The 24,382-nt window shown below is 46.6% G+C and overlaps 1 protein-coding gene across 2 annotated transcripts in view; it reads right to left on the bottom strand.

The window, feature by feature from the left end:
- Window positions 1–367: 367 nt before the first annotated feature.
- The window catches only part of SNX17 (sorting nexin 17), a 214,892-nt gene continuing 190,877 nt past the window's right edge, over window positions 368–24,382 (bottom strand). For both annotated transcript variants that reach the window (XM_086928164.1, XM_086928165.1), the window contains exons 13-15: window positions 21,718–21,792; window positions 21,596–21,637; window positions 368–2,063 (exon numbers count right to left, since the gene is read on the bottom strand). In XM_086928164.1, the coding sequence (XP_086784290.1) occupies window positions 1,947–2,063; window positions 21,596–21,637; window positions 21,718–21,792 (234 nt within the window). In that variant the 3' untranslated portion in view covers window positions 368–1,946. The remainder of the gene's footprint in view (window positions 2,064–21,595; window positions 21,638–21,717; window positions 21,793–24,382) is intronic.

Genomic DNA, 24,382 nt, shown 5'->3' with positions numbered 1-24,382 from the left:
AGGGTCCTGGCTGCACCCAACCTGTCTATCAGCTTGTCAGCTCACGGGACAGGATGAGTATTTGTCTTGTAAAATGGTTGGGATTCTGGGAGCAGACACATCAGCGCAAGAACCGAGCATTTATCCCAGTTTATGCTACTTAAATTAAAAGGGTGCTATACGTAAGATTCTCCATAAACGGTTTAGATTGTGGTAGCTTGTTTCAGGTGGTGGGAGGGTGGCAAGAGGTGTGGTGGACAAGCAGGGACAAACTGAATGTAATGTCAGATTTTCATCAACAACAGTGAGATTAAATGAAAGGAGTGGTAAGACCAAACATTTTGATTATTACCATTAGCTCTCTAGTAAGTAAAAGTCCACACAAACATTAACCAATCAGGATCACTTTAATTATTTTTACACTTTGTAAACATTTGTTAATATGTAATAATGCTCCTCGATTTGTAAACATAGCAGAATAACTACAGGATTAATATTACAAGCTTATGAACATTATGCTAGCGATTTCTATTTATAATGAAAGATTACAGGTACTGTATATCAGAATACTGTCTCTTCCTAGAATTGCAGATATAAAACTTATTTCTTAAATTGTTCTTTGTGCAAAAAAACCTAACACACTAATTTGGCATTTATGAAGACATGGTAGTTCAGATTTTTATACTTCTGAGAGCTACCAAGCCCAACTATCTGACATTCACCGGAGAGTGTCACTACTTACTCTCCTAGCAATTCTGTGCAAATTGATTGGTTATAAGTGCAAGCTCTGTTTTAGGACTGGCCAGAAGGCGGAAACTGTCGAAGAACTAGCATCGAGCAAGTTGGAAGTTATCCTCTCATACACTCATATTTCTAAATCTTGGAATGAAGAAGACCAACATTTTTCCCCATAAATACTTCACATGCTCAGACTACAAAACCAGACAAAAAAAAACAAAATAACAATCAGAGTCCACTTTAGCCAAGCACAATCATCTGTGCTGCAAGCAGAAAAGTGAATTCTTAGTTCTGGAAGTTAATTTTCTGAAATTCATTGCACATTCAAACATTCATACAATGTAGCTAGTCTACTTCAGCCAAATAGCACAGCTCGCTGTTGCTCGTTTTCTGGTAAAGCGCTTTGAGTCATGACCGAGATAAGCTTTTCAAGAGCGTTGGGCTTCGGTCGGGCCTGGGCACAGCAGAAACAGGTAGCTGGTGTCAGTCAGGAGGGTTTCGCTGGTGAGATGAAGTGCAGAGGTCCATGAAGGTGTAAGGAGGTGGGAGACTGTACAGTCCTGGGTATAGGCGGCTGGTATCGACCCGGAGTTTACTACCAACTTGAGTAAGATTGCTTATGACCTTGACATAATCATGTGAGCTTTAATGATTACATTGTCCAAATGGACATGTGGCAAAATACAATCTGGGGGATGAACAACTCTCCATTGCCTAGGAAAGAGTATTTGTGCTGCGATTACATTCATATCATGGCTCTAGTGGGGTCCATTATTTTAAAAGGAGAGGGAGCACCACACAAGCTGGTGTAACCAGGTTCAGAAAAAGTGAGCAGCAACTGGTAGTGAAAAGGTACAACTAGATCCCAGATTTGTTAAGATCTCAGACAGACCTGTGAGCCGAAACTCAAGGGAATTGGATGGAATGAAACCAACATGTTTGTAAAACTAGGTTTGTACATTTCTGTTCCCAAGAGCAGTTGATCAAGTGCAGCATCCTATTGGGGGGTGCAGAGTATACATATATTGGCACCCCCGGATCACAGCTCGGTAGGCACGGGCAAGAATGTCCCTCAGGCCAGCCCAAGCCTCTTCTCTTCTGGAGATCAGACCACTTCGATGGCGGGGTATACGTTTTCCCAGTCTCCCAAGAGCCAGGTGGGAATTACATTTACCCAAACCCCTTTGGCCAACGCGGAGTTTCTTCTGCCATCAAAAGCATTGTGCTGATTAAAGGTCATCATCGCCAATACCTTCAAAAGCAAAGTTTCCGTGGAAGTCATTTGCCAGGTCACCGGATGAGCTGGAGTTACTGATTCCACGGAGGCTGACGGAGGATAGCTTACTCTGTACAGAAGCCAGCGAGGAAGAAAAAACAAAAAGTTAAAGGTATTAAACATTTTATGCCAAGTCCATACAACCAAACACTTATGCCTCAGAGTTGAACATAACATGATTTTATAGATACAAACAGGGCTGGTGGCTGTGACTACAACAATTGCACATCTAGAACTAAAGGAGTTTAGGGAATACAGTATCATATCCAATATTTAAATAGTACAGAATAAGGTGCTATCATGGTACGGGACTGACACCCGGCCACCTGGGGTGTATGTGTCTCATAGGAACATCCTGGACATCAACTTAGACATGAAGTGTACCAAAGCACACACAAGCAGGCCATATACAGGAATCAGTCAAGTTGAGTAGACTGAAATAAGGAGAGCAATAAAGTTCATAGTATTTCTGGTCTTTTCATAAGTTGTTTTATTCCTTGAATGTTCCAATGTCTGGTGTTACATACAGAAGCAGTCTACAAGTGTTTCGACCTTTGGACTTTGTCAAGGCTGCAGAAAACACTTATACATATCAATAATACTGAGATGTAAAGGATGACAATGGAAAATTACCTATTTCTCCCTTATCTCACACTTGATCTTCTCTCAACCTCACTTGTTCTCCTTCTTACATTTCCTTGCAACACGGGCTTGTGAGGTAATTTTCCATTGCCATCCTTTACATCTCAGTATTATTAATATGTATAAGTGTTTTCTGCAGCCTTGAAAAAGTCAAAAGGACGAAAAACGTCTTTGCTACTTCTGTACATACAACACCAGACATTGGAACATTCAAGGAATAAAACAACTTATGAAAAGACAAGAAATACTATGGACTTTATTGCTCTCACTACTTTAGTCTACTCAACTTGAATGATTCCTACTCTATGGACTGCTTGTGTGCGCTTCGGTACTCTTCATGTATAACATGATTTTATGATAACATGTTTTTTTTGTAACCAACCTTGTGAAATTAGTGAGTTGCATTATTAAGGCTATTATTAAGCGATCACCAGTGACCGTGAATCAATACATGTTAATGCAAAGACTGCATTATTAACTGAGGCACCAAATTCAGCACGGTTCACTGCAATAAATGGGTCTTCTACATAGTAAATAAGTGGCCTTATCTGAACTTTGTCACAACATTAGCGATGTTGAAAATTAAAAAGTTACAGTAAGTCAAACAATGGCACTACAAGGCTACAAAAGTTTTAATTCAATAGTAGGTTTATAGGAAAATTCAGTGATATTGTTTGAATATAGTAAATTATTAGCGAAAGTAAATTTACTATTACAACACCAGAATCTTGTGCATTGGTCATAATGTGGGCTTGGTAAATAAAAAAAACTGACCCAGGAAAGTAAGAAAATAGGAAGAGAAGTTCAAGTCAGCGGATGAGAGAATGGAGCAGGAAATCATGAACACAGAAAGACATACAACCAACCACATGTTGGGGGTTCAAAAAGGGAAAAAAAGAAAGGACACAAACATGGGAGGCAGAGGAGTGAGCTAAAAATGAAGCACAGGCCCATGGAGTGGGGCAGCATCACTTGAAATCGATTTCAAAATGTACACACAAAAAACATACTAAATGGACAGGCCGGTCTATTTCAACCTACGAGGAAAAATACTTGAGGAGAAAAAGCTCAAAAGAAAGGCATGTGTGTGGCTAAATTTATCAGCTTTGAGACTTTGGTGGCCAAATGATCTGGCACACTATAACAGTTTCTTACCGGTCGGTGTCGGTTTGCAGCCTGAAGATTTTCTGGATTCACTATGCTGTGCATTATTCCGCCATCTAGTGGATGGGTCCAGAATTGTTGTATTTTCTCTTTTTTTTTCGTGGCCCAGGTGGGCATCGACATACCACCATTTAGTGTCCTTCGTGACATTGACGCGCTTCCTGCGGAAGCTCCAACCTTTGGTCGCCATCTTCGGATTCTTTTTTCTTGTCTTGTGTTATTTTCTTTCGCTGATCCATTTAGTTATGTATGCAGTATAACCTCCTTTACTCCTGTCTTATCTTTCTGGCAAAGGAGGGTGGGGTCGCTAGTGAATCCAGAAAGTCTTCAAGCTGCAAAACTACACAGACAGGTAAGAAACTATATGTTTTGCAGCGTGAATCTTTCTGGATTCACTATGCTGTGTTTAGACTTAGTAGCGGTTTGTTCTTATTGTGGTGGTTGGGTGGAAGATGAGCACTGGTTACTGAAAAAGTGTTGCAAGACCTTCTGTCCCACGTGCGCTTCCTTTTTCATTTGAATATCCACAGTAGTGCTTAGTGAATGTATGCACTGAAGACCATGTTGCAGCTTGGCAAATGTCTTGAATAGGTGTGTTTGCTAGAAACACAATTGTTGCTCCTTTCTTTCTTGCGGAGTACGCCTGATGTGCTCCTTGTAACTATTGTCCTGCCTGCTTTTGGCAGAGTTGAATTGTTTGTGCAATCCAGTGTGCAATTGTATTCTTGGTGACTGGTCATCCCAAGAAACTGCTCGCAAAGGAAACAAAGAACTGCTTTGTCTTTCTGCACTCCTTTGTTCTTTCCATATAGTGCATTACAGCCCTTCTGGCGTGTAGTGTGTGTAGCGCCCTTTCTGTGTTTATGGTAGGTGTGGAACCGAGACACCACCTTCGGCATGAAGTGTGGGTCCGTTCTCATTACAATCCGGTCATTGTGTATTTGTAGGTAGGGCTCTTGGATTGTTAGCTCTTGCAACTCGCTTACTCTTTGTAGCAATGTGATAGCTAGTAAGAAGGCGGTCTTTAGTGTGAGCATGTGCAGTGTAGCCTTGTGCATAGGTTTATAGTGTGCCTTTATCAATTGAGTTGGCACTACGTTGAGGTTCCATGTTGGTGCTGGCATTCTTTTTGGAGATGAGATTCTTTTAGCTCCTTCAAGAAATCTTTTCACAACTTGGGAGGTGAAGAAACTTTTCCTGTTTTCTCTCTTGTGTAAGCCACTCTCGCAGCTAAGTGCACTCTTAGGGATGTGTAGTTTAGTTTGCTTTGAAGAAGGTGCATTAAGTATCTTAGTACTGTGGATTCCTTTGTGATTTTCCGTTGTAGTTTCTCCTTGATGCACCATTGGGAGAACCTTTTCCATTTTGCTATGTAGCACTTTCTTGTAGTAGGCCTCCTTAAGTACTGCCATAATACTTGCTGGTAGTTTGAGGTGTGCAAATTGTAGGTCTTCACTAGCCATGCTGCTAAGCGGAGTCTCTTGGACTCTGGGTGTAGCACCCTTCCATTCTGCATTGTTAACAGGTCCCTTCTTAAGAACCTGTGTGCTGGTTCTTGTGCAGTTATTACTATTTGTGAGAACCAGGACTGTCTGGCCCACTGAGGTGCTAATAGTATTAGCGTCATGTTACTGATCCTGCATTTGCTGAGTACCCTGTGCAAATGTCTAGGACCAACTTATCCATAGCGCATTCCCTTGTGACCGATAGTCCGGTTGCGAAGTGTTGGCATTTTGCAATCTGGTGTGTTGCAAATAGGTCTATTTGCGGTGTTTCCCACCTTTGACATTTTTTTTCTATTTCCTGCTGGTTGATCTCCCTTTTGTGGGATGCTGATGTCTGCCTGCTGAGTCGGTCCGCTTCCACATTTTCCTTCCCTGGGAGATGTATTGCTAGTAGGTCTATCCTTAGTGGAATGGCCCGTGTCCATATTTCCTGTGCTAGCCCTGATAGTGCTACTGATTGTGTTCCACCTTGCTTGTTGCTGTAGAATATGGTAGTTGTGTTGTCCGTTTGGATCAACACCCTGTTTCCGTACAGCTGCTTCTGAAAGGCTTTTAAGGCTAGGAACACAGTTTTTAGTTGTAGGTAGTTGATGTGTCTGACCGCATCTTGCTGCGACCATAGTCCTCTCACCTCGAGTTTTCTCATGTGCGTGCGCCCCACCCCAGCTGGGAGGCGTCTGTTGTGATGGTTACTGTTGGAGTTGGTTGTGTGAATGGTTTCCCCAGTGATATGTTTTACTTGTTCCACCACACTATTTACTGATGCACTGCGTGTGTGACAACCACTAGATCTTCCCAACTCCCTGTTGCCTGTGACCATTGCCGCTGTACCCATTCCCGGAATGGTCTCATGTGGAGTCGAATATTTTGGACTAGGTGGATGCATGACGCAAATATTCCCATTAGCTTGCTCACCGTCCTCACTGTCAGAACTTGCCCCTTGCGGTAAAGACGTGTTTCATTCAGTATCGCCAATGTTCTCTTCCTGCTGGGAAACACTTTGGCCTGTATGGTGTCGATCTCCACCCATAAGAATATCTTGCTCTGCCCAGTCTCGGTTGACAATTTTTTTCTCCAATGGATTGAGAAACCCAGTTGGGTCAATGTTTGTACGACCTGCTGGATGTGTTTGCAGTAGCTGTACAAACTTGCCTTTACGAGCCAGTCGTCGAGGTAGGGATATACGTGTATTCCTTGCCTTCGTAGGCGCGCTGCTACTGCTGCTAGGCATTTTGTAAACACCCTTGGTGCAGATTTGAGCCCGAATGCCAGTACTATGAACTGGGAGTGAGTTTGGTTGATAACAAACCTTAGCCGTTTGTGCTTGTGGTTGATGGGGATGTGTAAGTATGCGTCCTTTAACTCTATAGTTGCCATGTAACCCCCTTGTTGTATTTGTGGTATTACCTCTTGTAGGGAAGTCATTTTGAATCTGAGTCCTTATGAATTTGTTCAAGAACCTTAGATCTAGGATAGGCCTTAGTGTTTCGTCCACCTTTGGCACGAGGTAATAAGTGGAGTAAACCCGCTTGTTCCTTTGGTTTTACTGTACTACCTCTATCGCCTCCTTGCTGAACAGTTCCTGTGCTTCTAGTCGCAAGAGCAAAAGTTCCTTTGCTGAGAGTGCCTTGTTTCTGGTTTGGAGGTTGTTTTTCTAGTTCTATACAGTATCCGTATTGTATGATGTTTAGTATCCATTTGTCTGTTGTGACCTTCCTCCACTCCTGGAGGAAGTCTCTGATTCTGCATCCTACTGGTGTTGTGTGTTCGAGGTACTGTTTGTTGTGGAACGTCAGGTTTTTGTTTTTCTCTATGTCTTTCTGCCCCTCCCGAGGTGTTGCTAGGGTGGGTATTTGCTTTATGGCGAAGTCACTTGGGGGGGTAGGCTGCTGGCCTCCTCTCCGTGTCTGCCCTCATCCGTTTGAGTGCCTTCTAAAGGACTGGCCCCGGGGCTGGTACTGCCAGTTCTGCTGCTGCTGGCCTTGGTTGTTCCCTTGATAGCTTTGTTGGAATGCTTGGTGTGATGTAGTAGGCACGTTGCCTCCCCTACCACCTGGCCTTCTCGCGGGTGTACCCCTTCTCATCCCTCTAAACTGCAACGCTCCCATGGACCTTGCTGTTTCGTTGTCCTTTTTGAGCTGGGTTAACTTGTCGTCAACTGGTGTGCCAAACAGTTGCTCTCCGTTAAAGGGTGTGTTCAGGATGTTGTTCTGCACCTCTGGCTCGAAGTCTGAAATTCTAAGCCATGCATGTCTTCTCTCGGTCACTCCGATCATTTGTCTGCTGGACATGTCCACAGCATCCAAGGCCGACTTTAAACATGTATCCATGTTTTTGCCCTCTTCTACCAGGTCAGCTGCTCTTTGTTGGTACGGGTCTGATAGAGGCTTTAGGAGTTGCCTCACATCCTCCCAGTGCTGGTATGCGTGCCTGTTGATTAGGGCCTTGGAGTTTGTGATGCGCCATTGAATTGCCGCACTCTACCACCACGAATTCCATCCTTCTACTCTTCTTGTCTGGAGGTGGTCCGGCATTTGTGGGTACATTGGCCCTTTTCGTAGCCGTTGCTGTAATTATGCAATCGGCTGGCACTGACCCCTGGATGTATGCAGTGTCCTTTGAGGAATGCTTACACTTCTTCACCGTTCTTGGAGTCACTGCTTTGCATACTGATGGTTCTTTAGAAGCATCCCTTCCCTGGCCCAGCACACTAGGGAGCATGGGCAGGAACTGGCTCCTAGTTTGTTGAGGCAGCAGAGTTTCCAGGAGGAAACATGCCTTGGCTTCTCCTCCTCCAGCTTTTCCCCACATATCTGTGCTGCCTTTTTGACGACCATATTGTAGATCCATATTTCGTCTGGCGGTGAAGTCCTTGAAGGGTAGGTGTCTACTCCTTCTTCCGGCAATTTGGCGTCAAGGTCATGCCACTCCAAGTCTTGTGCCTCAGAGGACGTCGAGTCCCGGTAGGTCTGCTGATCCTAGTCGTCTTCGCCCTTAAAATAATACTGGGCTTCTTACTCCTGTTCCTAGAACCGGGTCAAGCGTTTTTGGTGGTTCGGCGACCTCGTTATCTCTTTCGACTTAGAGTCCGGGCCTTGGCGGGATGGTGTACTTTCTTCGCTGCAGGATGCTCGCCATTTTGGCCTGGAGCCTCCTCTTCTTCCTTTCCATCTCGGCGACCTGTGCCCTTCGCTTCGAGGTCGAAGTAGTTGTTGGCCCTTCTTTTCTCGGTGCCGAGGTGTCCTTTTCGAGGGCATCCTTCAATGACCTAGATTTATTGTGGGCTTTCGCCATCTGGGAGTCCTTTTCGAAGGATCCTCTGGGCTGTTCGTCCTTTGGTGCTGTTGCTTTCGCTGAGTGTTTCGGCTGCAATGTTCCCTTCAAGGACTTTGCTTCATTCCTACGAGTGTCGCTCGTGGACTTCGCTTCACCCTTTCAAATGTCGCTCTTCATCCTTTCGAGTGTCTGGGGGTCGACGAGTCTTTACCTCCTTCGATGTTTTCTTTTGGACCTCGACAACCGTGCAGTCCTCTGGTCCCTCTGCGATGTTGTCCTCCTCTCCACTGGAAAGGCCCAAGTCTCCGAGCGATGGAGGTGGCCCCTTCCCCAGCCCCTGCATGATGAGGTTCACCCTTCTCTGCCTCTCTCTTACTCTGAGGGTCTTGGGTGTGAACGCGGAGCACGCGATGCAGTCCTCGCTGTTGTGGTTGAGCGGCAGGCAGAGGTTACAGACTGGATGCTGGTCCTTCTGGGCATATTTGTGGTGACAATTGGCGCAAAATCTGAAAGGTGTTTTGTCCGACAGACCCTTTGCTAAAGCCACCCCCACTAGGAAACAAAACAATGAGAACACTGATAAGAATGAAAATAGAAATTTGGATAGAGAGTGTAGTGAATACACAGAATCTGCATTCCACAAATGACCTTTTAGTGCCCCCTGCTATGGAGCCGCGAGCCTTGACTCGCTCTCAGCTCTCGAGCCGAGTGGTCGCTCCCCTGCTACTGGTATCGTTGTGCTCTCACTGCCTGCATTGTGCCTCGCCTGCCGCTTTTCATTTTGCTAATTGTAAAATCGCCGTTTTTGCTCTGTTTAATTAGCGCTATATTGTCCCTGTTTAACTTTGTCGTTGTGCTCTCACTGCCTGCATTGTGCCTCGCCTGCCGCTTTTCATTTTGCTAATTGTAAAATCGCCGCTTTTGCTCTGTTTAGTTAGCGCTATATTGTCCCTGTTTAACTTTGTCAGTGGTAGCGCGTTAGCCCCCAGCGCTCCGCTGCCATTTTGTTTGTTGTTTGTGCTGATCTTTGGAAACGCGCCCCGCCTCCCAGCTGAGCCGCCCTCGCCCCTCCCCCTCCACTATCCATATATGACAGTTACTCCCGCGCGCAGCGTTCACGCGCAGCGTCCGCGCCCAACCCGCGCCGAAGGTGCGCCAAAGGTAAGCCCGTCTACGCCCGTCCGCGCATGGACCGCGCCCAGCGCCATACCCCCTGGCTCCCGTCCCTCCCAGCCCCCCCGCATTACCTACGATGCCGCCACCCTCCTAGCCCTCAACCCCGATCGCGCCCCCAACTGCGTCCAAGCCGCCCCTGGACAAACCCATGGACCTTTCTCCTGCTTCTCCTGCAAATTCAGCGGCACCGACAACATCTCCGCTACGACCACACCACAGATTGCCGACCCCAACCACCTACAATGCATCCTTCTCAACACCCGATCAGTCCACAGGCACGCCATTGACCTATGGAATCTACTAGACACCATTTCTCCGGACATCGCCTTCCTTACGGAAACATGGATGAATGCTTCCTCCGCACCAGACATCACCATTGCCATCCCTGAAGACTATAAGATCACTCGCAAAGACCGTACCAGCCACACAGGAGGAGGAATCGCTATCATCCATAAGAAATCAATCCGCATCTCAACCAGCTCTGACGCCAACCTCGCTAACTCCGAACACCTTCACTTCCAGATCCACATCGACCCCAAGACCACACTCAGAGGCACCCTCCTCTACAGACCACCAGGTCCCCGCGCAAAATTCAGTGAAGACATCACGGACTTCATCACCCCACACGTGCTCCCCTCCAAAGACTACATCCTTCTGGGAGACCTCAACTTTCACCTTGAAAAGATCCACGACCGCAACACCGCCACCCTCGTGGACAACCTCGCCGATCTCGGACTTGAACAACTAGTCACTTCCCCCACCCACATCGCAGGTCACACACTCGACCCCATCTTCACATCCAGCAACCATGTCTCCTTCAGCCACACCACGGACCTCCTCTGGACTGACCACAGCTGCGTTCACTTCACCTACAACAAACCAAAACCCAGCATCCACCTCCAACCTACCCTGCAAAGAAACTGGAACAAAATCACCACGGACCAAATCTCCGCATCGCTCCTTCGAAACTCCCCAGCCCTCTCTTCTAACGCTAACGAAGCCGCCGCCAACCTCACCCTATGGTTATCCAACACCGCTGACACCTTAGCACCTCTGAAAAAACGTCAAAACAAACCTGGAAGCAAGAAGGCCCCATGGTTCAACGATCTCAAAAAGTCCAAGAAACTCTGCCGCTCCCTTGAAAAGGCCTGGAAAAAAGACCCAACCACTAGCACCAAGGACGCCTTCAAAAACGCCACCCGCACTCACCACCAACTAATCCGAAAAGCCAAGAAAACAGCATTCAAGGATCGACTTGACAACAACGCCCACAACAGCAAGGAACTTTTCAACATCGTCAAGGAATTTTCCAATCCCTCGGCCAACTCCAACGACATCACCCCCTCTCAAACCCTCTGCGACTCCCTAGCCTCATTTTTCCACAACAAGATTGCAGACATCCACAACAGCTTTGACAACCAACCCGGAAACCAACCCACCCTACCATTTGCTGATCATCTTCCCCCCGTGAACACACTTAACGACTGGAACCCAATATCCACTGAGGACACCATCCGCCTGATGAATTCCATCCACTCAGGATCCCCCACAGACCCATGTCCTCACCACATCTTCAACAAAGCAGACTCAGTCATAGCACCGCACCTCCGAGACGTCATCAACTGCTCCTTCAACTCCGCCACCTTCCCGGAAGACTGGAAACACGCTGAACTCACCGCCCTTCTGAAAAAACCCACAGCGGATCCCACCGAACTCAAAAATTACCGCCCCATCTCGCTTCTTCCATTCCCGGCCAAAGTCATCGAGAAAGCTGTCAACAACCAGCTCGCCGCCTTCCTCGAAGCCAACAAATCCCTCGACCCCTCACAATCCGGCTTCCGAGCAAAACACAGCACTGAGACCGCCCTCATCGCAGCAACAGACGACATTCGAACTCTACTGGACAATGGAGACACAGTCGCCCTCATCCTCCTTGACCTCTCTGCAGCATTCGACACAGTCTGCCACAGCACCCTTTTACAACGCCTCAATAACATCGGAATCCAAGGAAAAGCACTTGAATGGATCACCTCGTTCCTTACCGGAAGAACCCAGAGAGTCCGCCTCCCACCATTCAAGTCCGAGGCCACTGAAGTCATCTGTGGCGTACCACAAGGATCCTCACTCAGCCCCACCCTCTTCAACGTATACATGAGCCCCCTCGCGGCCATCGCACGCCAACACAACCTCAACATTATCTCCTACGCGGATGACACTCAACTGATCCTTTCTCTCACCAATGACCCCAGCACCGCCAAAACTAACCTACACGAAGGAATGAAAGAAGTTGCCGAATGGATGAAACAAAGCCGTCTGAAACTCAACTCAGACAAAACAGAAGTCCTCATCCTAGGTACATCCCCCTCTGCATGGGACGACTCCTGGTGGCCAGAAGCCCTCGGAAAAGCACCCATCCCGACAGACCACGCACGGAACCTAGGCGTCATCCTGGATTCTTCACTCTCAATGAACAGACAAGTCAGCGCCGTATCCTCTTCCTGCTTCAACATTCTTCGCATGCTCAGAAAAACATTTCGCTGGATCCCCTCCGAAACAAGGAAAACAGTCACCCACGCTCTGATCACGAGCCGTCTGGACTACGGAAACACCCTCTACGCAGGTACTACCGCAAAACTCCAGAAGAAACTCCAACGAATCCAAAACGCCTCAGCCAGGCTCATATTAGACATCCCACGCAACGAACACATCTCTGGTCACCTTAAAGACCTCCACTGGCTACCAGTCAACAAGAGGATCACTTTCCGACTGCTAACCCACGCACACAAATCACTCTACGACATCGGACCAGAATGCCTCAACTCACGACTGTCCTTCTACACCCCCTCCCGCCAACTACGCTCTTCCAGCCAAGCCCTCGCCTCTGTACCTCGCATCAACAAGACCACCATGGGAGGCAGATCCTTCTCATACCTGGCTGCTAAAACATGGAACTCACTCCCCGCTTACCTTCGCCTTACCCAGAACCACCCAGCATTCAGAAAGCAACTTAAAACGTGGATATTTGACAAGTAATCCTCCTCCCCTTCCTAAGCGCCTTGAAACCCTCTGGGTATGTAGTGCGCTATATAAATTCTATGACTTGACTTGACTTGTATACAACAAAACCCCATCTCTTTTCCACCACAGACCAAAGGTGCATGTACCTGGGGCCTCATCTATTTCCCAACAAAACTATTCATTGGTGGTAACCTGAAAACACTCCCAAGTGTGATCAATTTCAAGGCTCTGGACAGCAAACATAGGGCTCTCAAGGGCAACCTGTATTCATGTTCAGTAACCATCCTGTGATGGCATCCTTAGTGGAAGCTAAAGCTTTCACCTGCTCTTAGGGAAAGTAGAGAAAGGCCCAGGACAGCTAGGACAAGGAAAGCTAGTCCAGAACTCTCTGTAGAAAGTAAAAAAAGCTAAGGCAATCTTGGATAGCTAAGAGACAGACTGGTAGCCAGCAGGAACACCGTCTCCAAACCTCCATGACTGGATGGCACGACTAGGACCAGTTGGAGAGCCCTTCTCCCTTACTGCATGTGTTTGAGTCCCAGGCTTTCTTGAGGTGGCTGAGAGATGTTGTGGTGGTGTTAAGAATGGTGCTCACTCTTAATGACCCACCTGCATCAATGCTAGGCTTTGTTTACATAACAGACAGAGTGATCAGGGGAGAGGACAAGGAGACACGCTGCCTCATAGCAGTTATAAAGCAGGCCAAAACAGGAATTTAACTGATTGTGGGCCTACAATCAGACGAACACGATCTTCTCATTTTTCAAACAAATGTGCTCAAAAGAGGTGTTTCCAGAAAGAGAAGATATTGGCTCTTACATTCGCTCTCTGTCGTTACCTAAGACTGACTTAGAACAAGCTAATGTTGCATTACACAAAGCTAAAGCTAGCACATGCAAACTACTAACAAGCATTTACAATGCAATGGTCTCGGCATTATTAAAGGTAGAGCTATTGGCATTGCTCACGACACTTTTTTTAAAATCATAAATCAATGGCATTGTCATTTACATTGTTAATAGCTTAATCGTTAAATAAATGGCATTGTCATTTACAATGCCAATAGCTTAATCGCTCGCAAATGCATGACCTATTACATTTACACCCACACAGAGACACACACACAAAGCCACCCACACACACACCTACAGAGCCACCCACACATGGAGCCACCTACAAAAAAAGCTATTCACACAGAGCCACTCACACACACAGACAGTAGAGCCACACAGACAGAGCCACGAAAAACAGATCACAAGCAGGAGGGAAGAGAGGGACGAAAAAAACCAGATCCACAGCAGGAACTGCCTTTTAGATATGTAAAACTTGGGGTAAACCAGCAGACGCCACTAACCAGCAGCTCCCGTAGTTTGCGGTTACAGGTGGCAAGAGTTACCAACCCTCCTTGGCTTCGGCTCTACCAAACCGCGCAGAAGCGACCATCATTGAGGCAACGAATCACAAGTTTTCAAGAGCCATGTGTGAAAAACGTGACAAGACAACACCAGAGCGGTTCAAGAAATCTGCCCCAGATGCAACAGCACACAGGCTGCTGCATCTTATATTACATCCAGTCAGTTTCCTTGCTTGAGGCCAAAGTGGTTTACCCGAAATCCTGGACTGTGCGAAGCTAAGAGACATTCTCGTAAATTTGGCACTCTACGACTGCAGCCCAGAATGGTATCCAGGTGCAACATAAAGGGATGGAGCCGGCAGTCTGAGCTCTAGGCATAGCTTCAGTTTCTTGTAAAATGAAAGACTGGAGGCAGTACTGATGAGCAGGGGAGTCCTCCCAGAACCAAGACATGGTAGATCAGACGGCGGGGATGCAAGGGCACAGTATCGCCAATCCTAGGTTTCAGGTCATGTGTGAAGCGTGGAACCAGAGGCCCCGCAGCCAGAGAACATGTTCCAGGCATGTAACATGAAAAGCTCTGGAATTCGATAACTTGGCCAAACGCCGCTGCATGCACGGCAGGGAGGTCCCCAAGCGCGTGGCATCCAAAACGCGCGCAGACCTTCACACAGTATACTTCAAATATGTGACTACAAAGGTGAAAAGCAGGGCAGACCAGCTTTACAGAAAACGGCCACATGGAAATATGCCAAGTCGGAGAGGGTTTCTATGACAAAGAAACGCTTGTCAAAGCTACACAAATAATGAACGGGTACGACATGCCGCAGTCTGGGTTGCCATGGAGCGTAGAGACTACCTGGACACAAGACACACTTAGATTAGCGGCCCTCCACCCCCCCCCCCCCTCCCCTCCCGTCTCTTCTATGCGAGGTCTCGAGGACTGGCTCAGGGCCGGGTGGGGCTCGCTCCCGGCAGCCTTGGGGTCACCTCTAGTAAAGCCCTGGTACATTCCCGAGCATGGCCGGGGGTCCAAATTCCACAGACACTGCGTGCGTCGGGGAGTGGTTTCCAGGGAGACGGCTGGAGCCGATGAGCTGCATATTTGTAATTCTAAGCCTAACTGTTGCTACGCGCGCAGACTCCCACAAAGTTTCCGACTATAAACCTAGATCAGTGAAGCCCGCAAGGTTAAAGTACAAGACCTCGCCACCACAAGACACGTCTGCGCTAATAGCATTGGCGCGGGCCCCAACCAACTCAGAGCAGACCCAAGCACGCAGAGTAAAACCACATGAAAGGACCAAAGTTACACCCCTGTCCCACCGAGATTCGCAGCCCGAACAGCACAAAATGGAGGCGAGGAGTCACATCACCTGATCTTTACAATCTAGGAAGAACTGATGCTTAAGGTGCCAAGGCCCGTAAACGAAGGTGGCACACAGCTGGCAAGCTGGGCGACTGCTGTCCTCGTGCTCCAGCCAGCCGACTGCATATTGCGAGAGGTAACCATGCTGGCCGTGGGAGCGTGAGTAATGCCCGCGCTGCAGGCGGGATGCCCGGATGAGAGTCACGGCGCAGCCTCGCCCTCCCCTCCGGCTCCAGCTCGTGGGCGCTTTCTGAGCAGAGCATTCCAAAGCTTTGCAGGCTTAGCAACCCTGGCATGTGTTACTGGGACCAAACATAGCCCTACCATCTAAACACGAAGAGAAAGGGCGACATGGAGACGGAAAGAAGGAAAGAAAGACGACGATGATGAGAGACAAGCACTCACCTGAGGACGACTTCTTACGGCGGCAGTCGGGCTGAAATGGCTTCAGGAAAGCAAAGCCATTTTCGCATTCAGGGGCGTGGTTTTAGTTCTCTCCTCTTCCCATTGGCTGGAAGGTAAAATTCCAGCCAATGGGAAGAGGGGAGAAAGAAAACAAGAAAGAAGCTTAAAAAAACACCCCCGAATCCGAAAAAGACGGGGCTTGAACCGAGTGACGCCCCTCTCCTCCAATGGCTGGCCAGCATTTACTAGGCCAGCCAATGGAGAAGAGGGGCGGGCTCCAAGCTCCCTCTAAGAAGCATAAAATCTTTGGGCTCCGCCAACACTGCTTACGCAGTGCGACGGAGTCCTCGACCTAAAAAGGGTCAAGCAGCTGGACCTGATGGTGTACTTGCTAAACATTACTGGAAGTTATCTTACATAATTACAGTGCCTCCACTCAAATGATTCCAGCTTATCTTGCAGGAAGGCCACACTAGAACAAGCTGGGCAGAGGTAGCTGTAACTGTTGCTCTACAGTCAAGTAAAAATTGCCACCCAATTTTTCTACTATATATTTATGCAAAAAATAAAAAGTGACAATGCGATTGAACGCTGTCCAAATCCTCTGATGGGGTGAAATGGTGCTGTTTTTGGTAGGTGTTAGAGACTTTGCTAGATATTATCTTGGGCTAGGGAACACAACAAAAGTATACCTCCCCCAAGCTAGAGTAAAGCTAAACTGGGGTCTCACCAAAAAGCTGTGCATGCAGAGACGCCAGAGATGGGGGTGCTCTTTCCCACACACAGTTCTATAAAGCAAGAAGTGAAGACCATTCTGTTGCACTTTAATTAATGCTGGCGCTATACGCAGATACTCTTATTCATACCTTTAATCCTGCCTAGTTTTACCAGGTACTTCCACAATTAATACATGGTTGTTTGGTCAGTTTACAGGCTCCAAAGGAAACCGTGCCAAGTCTAACGTTCTTTGGTTCAGTTTCTACTATCTTCCTTAACACATCTTGCATCACCACTACGTTAGATGAGTTGGTAGTACTTAATCTACAAAATGCGATAATTGACATTCAGTCTAAACTTCCATGCTGAAAAAGGCTCTCCCGAAGCATCCTAGAAAGTGTCAGTTTTAGAAGTATGTCCATCATCTCAAAAATATCCATCATTTCGAAAACTTCCATTGAATTTGATGCAATTTTCCAATATTTCATTTATTTTACAAACAAAGAGTATTTGGTTTATTTGCACCTCTATAGGAGTTACTCATGCATGGAAGAAGCTGCTTACAGTCAGACAATCAAAGGCCTTGTGCCAAATCTACACTTCAAGTGTAGGGTTGTACAACTCCAACATAGATCTTTCTGGCGGTGAGACAAATGTAAGAATTTGTCATTTGTTTGAGGCTGGGATTCCTGCCAGAGAGCGGTCTGGTCACATTTATAAATTCTCCACTTACAAACATATCAATGATATTAAATGTTTGATGCGGTGCACAAAGCTGCTTGTATAGTGAAAAATGGGCAGCGGGCATTCACTCACATACTATTCCTTTTAAACTTTAGGATTTGCCCTCCATCCTCTTTACAGAATACCATCTTACAGATTCAACAAGCTGTAATTAACACTACAAGGGAGGGAAAATGGCTATACAACGTGGGCTAAGCCACGCATGGCTTTTACCCGTAAGCGGAAACACGCTTGCCATAACCACGCATATGCATGATTAAGGTAGTGCACGGTCTAGATGCGTGGATTGGCGGGCACCGGAAGAGGACCGATCAGGAGAGGACACGGTCTGGTAAGTGGGGCAGGGTTTTGGGGGGGGTTAAGGGTTAGTCTATAGGGCTAAGGGACAGGTCGGGTTGTTTATAAGGCAGGGGGCTGGTCTTCATTGCTCAGGTCAGGGTTCTAGGTAGTTTTTAGGGGTGGGGCAAATTTTTAGGGCGAAGGCCGGGGGCAGGAGTAGTTTATGGACGTGGGGGTCAGTTTTTAGGGCTTGGGTGGGGGAAGGGACAGTTTTCAGGACTGAGGGCAGTTTTTGGGCTCAGGGTGGGAAGGGCTGGTTTAAGGACGTTTTTAGGACGTGGGGCAAGTTTTCAAGATTAAGGGCGGGGGAGAAGTGATAGTTTTCAGGGCTGCGGGCAGTTTTAGGGCTTAAGGGCAGTTCTGGGGTTAGGGTACTTTTAAGTACGTGGGGCCGGATTTATAGGCGCAGGATGGGGGGCTGGGGTGTGATCTTTACAACACATAGCCCTTTACTAATCATGCCTTTACCACGAAAGTGAATGGGAAAGGCATGCAGGGAAAAGAAATGCGTTAAGACACATTTGTTGTTGGGGTAGCATGGTAGAGGGCGCATGGTTTAGCCATGCGTGCTTCTGTCATACAACCTTACAAGGAACATTGGCATCTAAGGATCTACACTGATTGATTGGGGTAGCTTTAGGGATTATGCCACAAGCCACATTTCAAGGTTTAAGTACTGGTTCTGTATTCACTGTGAAGTTCCCTTGGCAGATGATGTTCATATATTTTTAACCTGTCCCCTATTAAACGAGTTTTGGAATGCAGTGGATAAGACTATCAGCTGTATTCTTGATTGTGCGATGGAGTCAACGAGTTCTCATTCGAGTAAATAACTATCAGTAATGCCCAATGCTGCACAAACTCGAGGAGTGACTCCAAGGCTGGGTTTGAGGAGGGTGATCAGGAAAATTTAGGGGAGCAGAAAGGGAGGTAAGGGCATCTCCCCAGGTAAAGAAATAACAGGCATCAAGTTGCACTGCCATGTTGACAAAAAATTAAACCTGGATATTTGTTGAGTTTGCCAGCGATGACAATAACCTGACAAGTTTTCAAAAGGATGGGTCAGTGCTAATTAAAAACACAGCTCTCACTGATGCCACTGGTGTCTAGACTGACTGGGTACTGTGGGACACCTCTTCACAAATGTCACTTTCATCTGGTTATGTTGGCACGGATTCAAACCTGTATTAAGTGGACTTGGGAATCCCTTACAAAGCAAGATTTTTGGTGTTTGCATGTTGAGTGAACTATGGGTTTCGCCACTAGGTGGCAATGAAGCTCATTGCAGTGTTTGGATACTTTTTCAGGACTGGAAGTGACTTCATTAACTATTCCTGACAGCATATTAATACATTGAGAAGAGCGAATATTTCCTTTTTAAGCCGACCATGGTGTACGATTATTCCGCTAAAGCTGGATTTCAGCCTTGTTCATACACTTTACTAATGTTTCAGGTATAGGATCTGCACAACGTTTGGTTGAATCGGTCCAGTTTAATATGCAGGTGGCGGTGAATAGGACGACAAAGTAGAAGGAAACAAATCATTACCCTTGTGAGTTATACCCGTGTCCAGAGTCTGATCAGAATTACTTTCGTCTATCTAAATGGCATATTCCTTCGGTCCGGTCTCCCGGTCCAGAGAGAATAAGTTACTTGCCTTCAATAATAATCTTTCTGGTGGATACTCTCCCCTCCTGCAGATTCTTCACCTCTTGAACCTCCTCCAGACTCCAGCCTGGATTCTGAAACCGGAGACTGCTCTTCTGTGCAGACAGGTTCCATTTTGGCTACTATGACCCAACCCAAGAACAGGACATTGAGGAGTCTAAGGTGCCAACCCAATGCACTGAACTCAGTTCCTCAAAGCTGACAGGAGGCGCAGGGTAGCAAACTAACTTTTGACTTAGTAAAATGCACATAACCACTCCTACTACCTGGAACCAGGTGGAAATGGTGAGGACACAGCAGGAGCATTACTGAATGTAAGTAACTTGTCTTATAGATGCTTCTACCTGTAGATTCCTCTCCTCTACAACCCATACTCCAGTAGTACCCCAAGGTGGTGGGTCTGAGAAGACCATTAAAACAATAAGTCCTGCAACACTAATCAGGCAAAATGACCAACACTGCAGACTTCAGAGTCCAGGCACTGTAGCCTGGTGACGGTGTGAACTGAAGCCCACATCACATGACAGGAACACCCCTGGAAAGTCCAAAGACGCAACCTTTGTCCTTGTGGAACAAAAACTGATGTCCTCAGGTGGCTCCTTCTTACAGAGATTGAAAATAGTCCACTTCTCAATCTCCGTTTAAAAAAAAAAAAGATTTAAATGTTGTTTGTCAACTCACAAGCATTTATATCCACTGCAACATACCATGAACCCAACAGTGCAGGTTTATGGACAATCTAGTCACTTATCAGTAAAGCAATGTTACCCCATCTCTCCTCCCGCTTTCTACTCCTGCTCTCCCAGTTCCTGTAACCCGACCCTTTCATCAATACTTTCATTCAGCTGTAGGAGGGCTGGGTTGCTGCTCAACAGTGAGTGCATTTCGAAGTCAATGCCACAGTAATATCCATGCCCTTCCCACATCTTTGCGAATTTCTATGGGCATCTTCTCCCTTCATAATCCACCCTTTCAGCTTCCATGCATATATATTCATTGCTGTTTGCCAGATTTGCTTAGTTGAGGTTTGTTTGATGATCCCCAATTTAACCGCAATTCTTTTTGGTGGAAAAACCCAATGTTTTAAACACTGTAGACACTGGGGTTGGGGAGGCGGAGTGTCAATATTGTGAGAGATCTTTTCAGGTTCATCCATAATTTCAGGAAATCCACTCACAGCCGAACCCAACAGGCCAAGGATTCTATAAAGAGAGCACAAAGCAAAGGGAAAGCAGGCTCTACATTAAATAGCTCAGAGAGCACCCCATGTACCCTCACAGCTACCCATAGTGTCCCAGAAATCAATGATACCCCTTTACAGAAGTTCAGGCCAAGCTCAAACCTCTTCAACGTTAAGGTCATTTATTTCCAATCTATAGAGTTATATAACTTTTGGAAGTCCAACAACATAATGGTCATTGATTCACTTGCATCGCCTGCTTGATCTAACTAACTCTGAAGTCTTCTAAGATTCTGCACAGGACCCCACCCCTTTGTTTTATACTCAGGCCTTCCACTATCAAACAAATGAAATGTATCCCAGTCAATTGTAAAGGGATTTTACTTATGAAGATGTCACTTGTTTTATTAGTGATCGTGTAATACTCTATATTTCCATAATACGCGTTCTAGCAATAATTGAATCCAAAGCAATAATAATAATGCAAATTACTGTGAAACTTCCTTTCCAAGAAAAGCCAGTGCTTTATTAGTTCAGTATTCTTTATCTGGTGGGTCTGTCCTCAACAACTGAGGCTCTGTGACGCAGATCATAATCAATTACGGAAAGGGTGGTGGAGCTTTCCTATCTTCTGAAAGCAAAACCACCATAGGAAAGAGACTAGCAGCTTCAAAGAAGTTACTGTTTTAAAAAGGAAAGGGACTGGCAAACCATCAATGTTTGCTTTATAGGTCAGCACATCTTAGTACAAGGTGACGAGTAAAAAAGGAAGTGGGTGGATGATGGCAAGGACGGCCATAAGAACAGAATGCTGCCTGCTTAAGCCAAAGAGAAGGGAGTATGGAATGACTATAGGAACTTTAAGTGATAACTGTGGGAAATACACAGGGCAATGGAAGGTTGAAACAGAAATACAAGGTTAGAAGAGAGGTGGAGGATCTGTAAGTCAAAGGTAACGGAACAAAGAAGTTAGAAGAGTACAAGGAAAGGGATAGGTGGTACTGCTAGACTGAGAATTATAAAAAACAGAGCTCTATGACTTACCGACAGTTTGACAATAGGTTCTCTAGTACCATCTGGAGAGTCCTGGAAGAGAAGGGATACCAGTGGTTAATCAATGCCTACACGTTAAAGATGCAACAGATCGCAGAAGAACCATTCCTTACCAAGAGAGGTGGTGATTTCACAGCTTGCTGGCTGTCCGATCGGCGTAAAGAACCGTTCGGGCGTTTTCTTAACATCTGAAATATGACATGAAATCAAATAGGCTGAGATTCAAAGAATTAAACAGGTTTGTGAACTGACAACGTAAATGCTGAAAGCCAACATGGTCACCGGCTGCTCGCGCTTTCACTTTTCAACTTTCCAAATACTGTACATTCGACTCAATCGCATCCCTTTGATCCCAGAAAAAATGTCAGTCCTTCATGCCCCATCAACCGTCCCAATTATTTTGTTGATATTGAAGGGGCATGAAGGTACACGAAGCACAATCTCTATGATAGTATTGCATTTGTAGAAGCATAGAACAGAAGAGACAGGAGTCACTGCTGCAAATCACAGTGAAACACTTAGAACTAGAGCACCTTGTGCCTCTCAGAGGTCCAGTAGCAACAATGGAGTCTTTCTACAGTCATAAGGAGTGGTCAGCATTAAGCTCAAGTACTGAATGCTGCAAGGTGGCGTAGCAAAGCCTACAAACATGCAGACTCTTATCAGGCCAAGAACAATAATATCAAGAAAGATTGTGACTCCCTTCCTCTGTAGTCCCCAGTTCACAACCACCTTGTAGGATCCAACCTCCCACTATGGATTAGCGGAGAAGAATTTGAAGAAAATCCAATAGCCCGTTGGCAGCCTAACTTAGTTCTTTCGGTTACATTTCTATGTCGTCCTCTAGCAGACTCAACCTTGCATAAAACACACACAAGACAAAAGTCACATGCTTTAAACTCTGCAACCAAATGATATTCCTACAAATGTTTTCAGCCTTTACTGATCGCTCCCATGACCTGTTCTGCAACCAAATGATATTCCTACAATGGTTTTCAGCCTTTACTGATCGCTCCCATGACCTGTTCTCTCAAAGACTCCTTAGGGAGCCAAGGAAAACGCCCATGAACTATGAGAATTATGCAAGTTAGTTACCAGTAATCCTAGTTCTCTTCCAGGGGTATCCTCATCAAAGTCAATAGCACATGAATATTCCAGCCCATGTGCGGGACCCCGGAAAACATATATCATATTTCCTAAATACGGGCCTCAATAGGTCTGAAGCAGACACCGTCAATGCTCAAGCATTGAGGGTAGGTCTGCTCAACCTAAAAACTGGCACTGCCATGACCCCTAGCTCCCATCATGCCTCAGGGGTGACAGGTCAGTTCTTTCCGGCTCCTTCTGACAGTACCCTGGTCTCTACAGCTCTACTTCTTTCTGATTTTTGTCAGAATGACTTCACTTTTTGAAGTAAAACCTCTTTACTTCGACATTGTTTCTGTGCTGAAGTCTTTTTCAGCTGTTTTTGAAGGGTTTTGGCATTGATTTCCACTCAGAAATGCCTTCCCTTTTTGATGCTTGCCCCTCCTGTGGCAAAAAGAAGGCAAAAACAGACTCTCATTCAGTCTGTATTTTATGTTTGCCTTCAGATCATGATCCTCACACCTGCCAGCATTGCCAGCTCCTGTCCAAAAGAACTTTAAAGGAGAGGGAGAGGTTTTGCCTCTATGGCCTTGCAGTGAGAAGATGATCATCTTCCAGAGGCAGATCACCGCTGAGGAAGAAAGAGAGAGCTTCCACAAGTAAGATTCCTGTGTGCTCTCCATCGGCGTCCGGTTCGGCGCTCCGAATCCCTTCTTCAGCGTCGAAAACGACAACAAAAAGGCCATCAGCGACGGGCTCGCCGGCGAGAGAAGACCAGTCGTCGTCGAGAATCACAGGTACGTCGAGACCTCTGCCGTTGTCCGATAGGCGGCGAGGCAGCGATCTCCATTGGTCCGGGCTCGCACAACGTCGAGAGATAGGTCTTCGTCGTCGCCGTTGAGGCGTTCAACCTCAAGACATGCTCAGTCGTTGCAGAGTCACTGGCGAGCGACGTCGAAGTGCAGAACTCCGTTGATGTCAACCAGGCGATTGTCGACGTAGAGTCAAGTTCCACCATCGCAGGACCATCTGCGACCGGCGTCGGTCGGCGTCGAGGGATCGTTCTACTTTGAGGACGTTTTCTCCGTCGGAAAGGTCTTCAGGGAGATCTAAAGCGCGCTCTTCCTCAAGGGCAAGATCTAGAGGCTCCAAGCGTTCGGCGTTACGTCATGCAACGTCTAGGCATTGGTGTTGGATCTAGCCCTGATCTCTTGACTGGGTGAGAGTATTCTGCTTAATTCAGAAACTCTGTCCATCACCACCCCTTGTTGTTAAATATTTTGTCCACCATAAGCGTGGAAGGGTATACTCAGATGTGAGTCCCTTGCTCATTGCACCATCAGGATTCAAGCAAGCCGGGCCGACGACGGCTGAAATGCCAGAAACCGGTCCCCAGAAGCTTGTTTTCTTCCCAGTGTAAGAATTGGCTTGGTAGTTTGGTTTGCCCAGTTCCCATCATGCACTGGGACAGGAACAGACTAATTTGCATATAGCCAGGTTCTGAGCTGGGATGGTGCAGTGAGCTAAAAAACGGTGTTGGATCTAGCCCTGATCTCTTCACTGGGTGAGAGTATTCTGCTTAATTCAGAAACTCTGTCCATCACCACCCCTTGTTGTTAAATAAAGAACTCTATTGCAGCATTGCTCAGCTTTTCCAGAGAGGACTGCATTGTGGGTGTTTATATATGTAAG

This window comes from Lissotriton vulgaris, chromosome 6 (genome assembly GCF_964263255.1).
Source record: "Lissotriton vulgaris chromosome 6, aLisVul1.2, whole genome shotgun sequence".
Lineage (NCBI taxonomy): Eukaryota > Metazoa > Chordata > Amphibia > Caudata > Salamandridae > Lissotriton > Lissotriton vulgaris.
The sequence above is the reverse complement of the archived record's forward strand: the minus strand, read 5'-3'. Positions and strand labels throughout refer to the sequence as shown.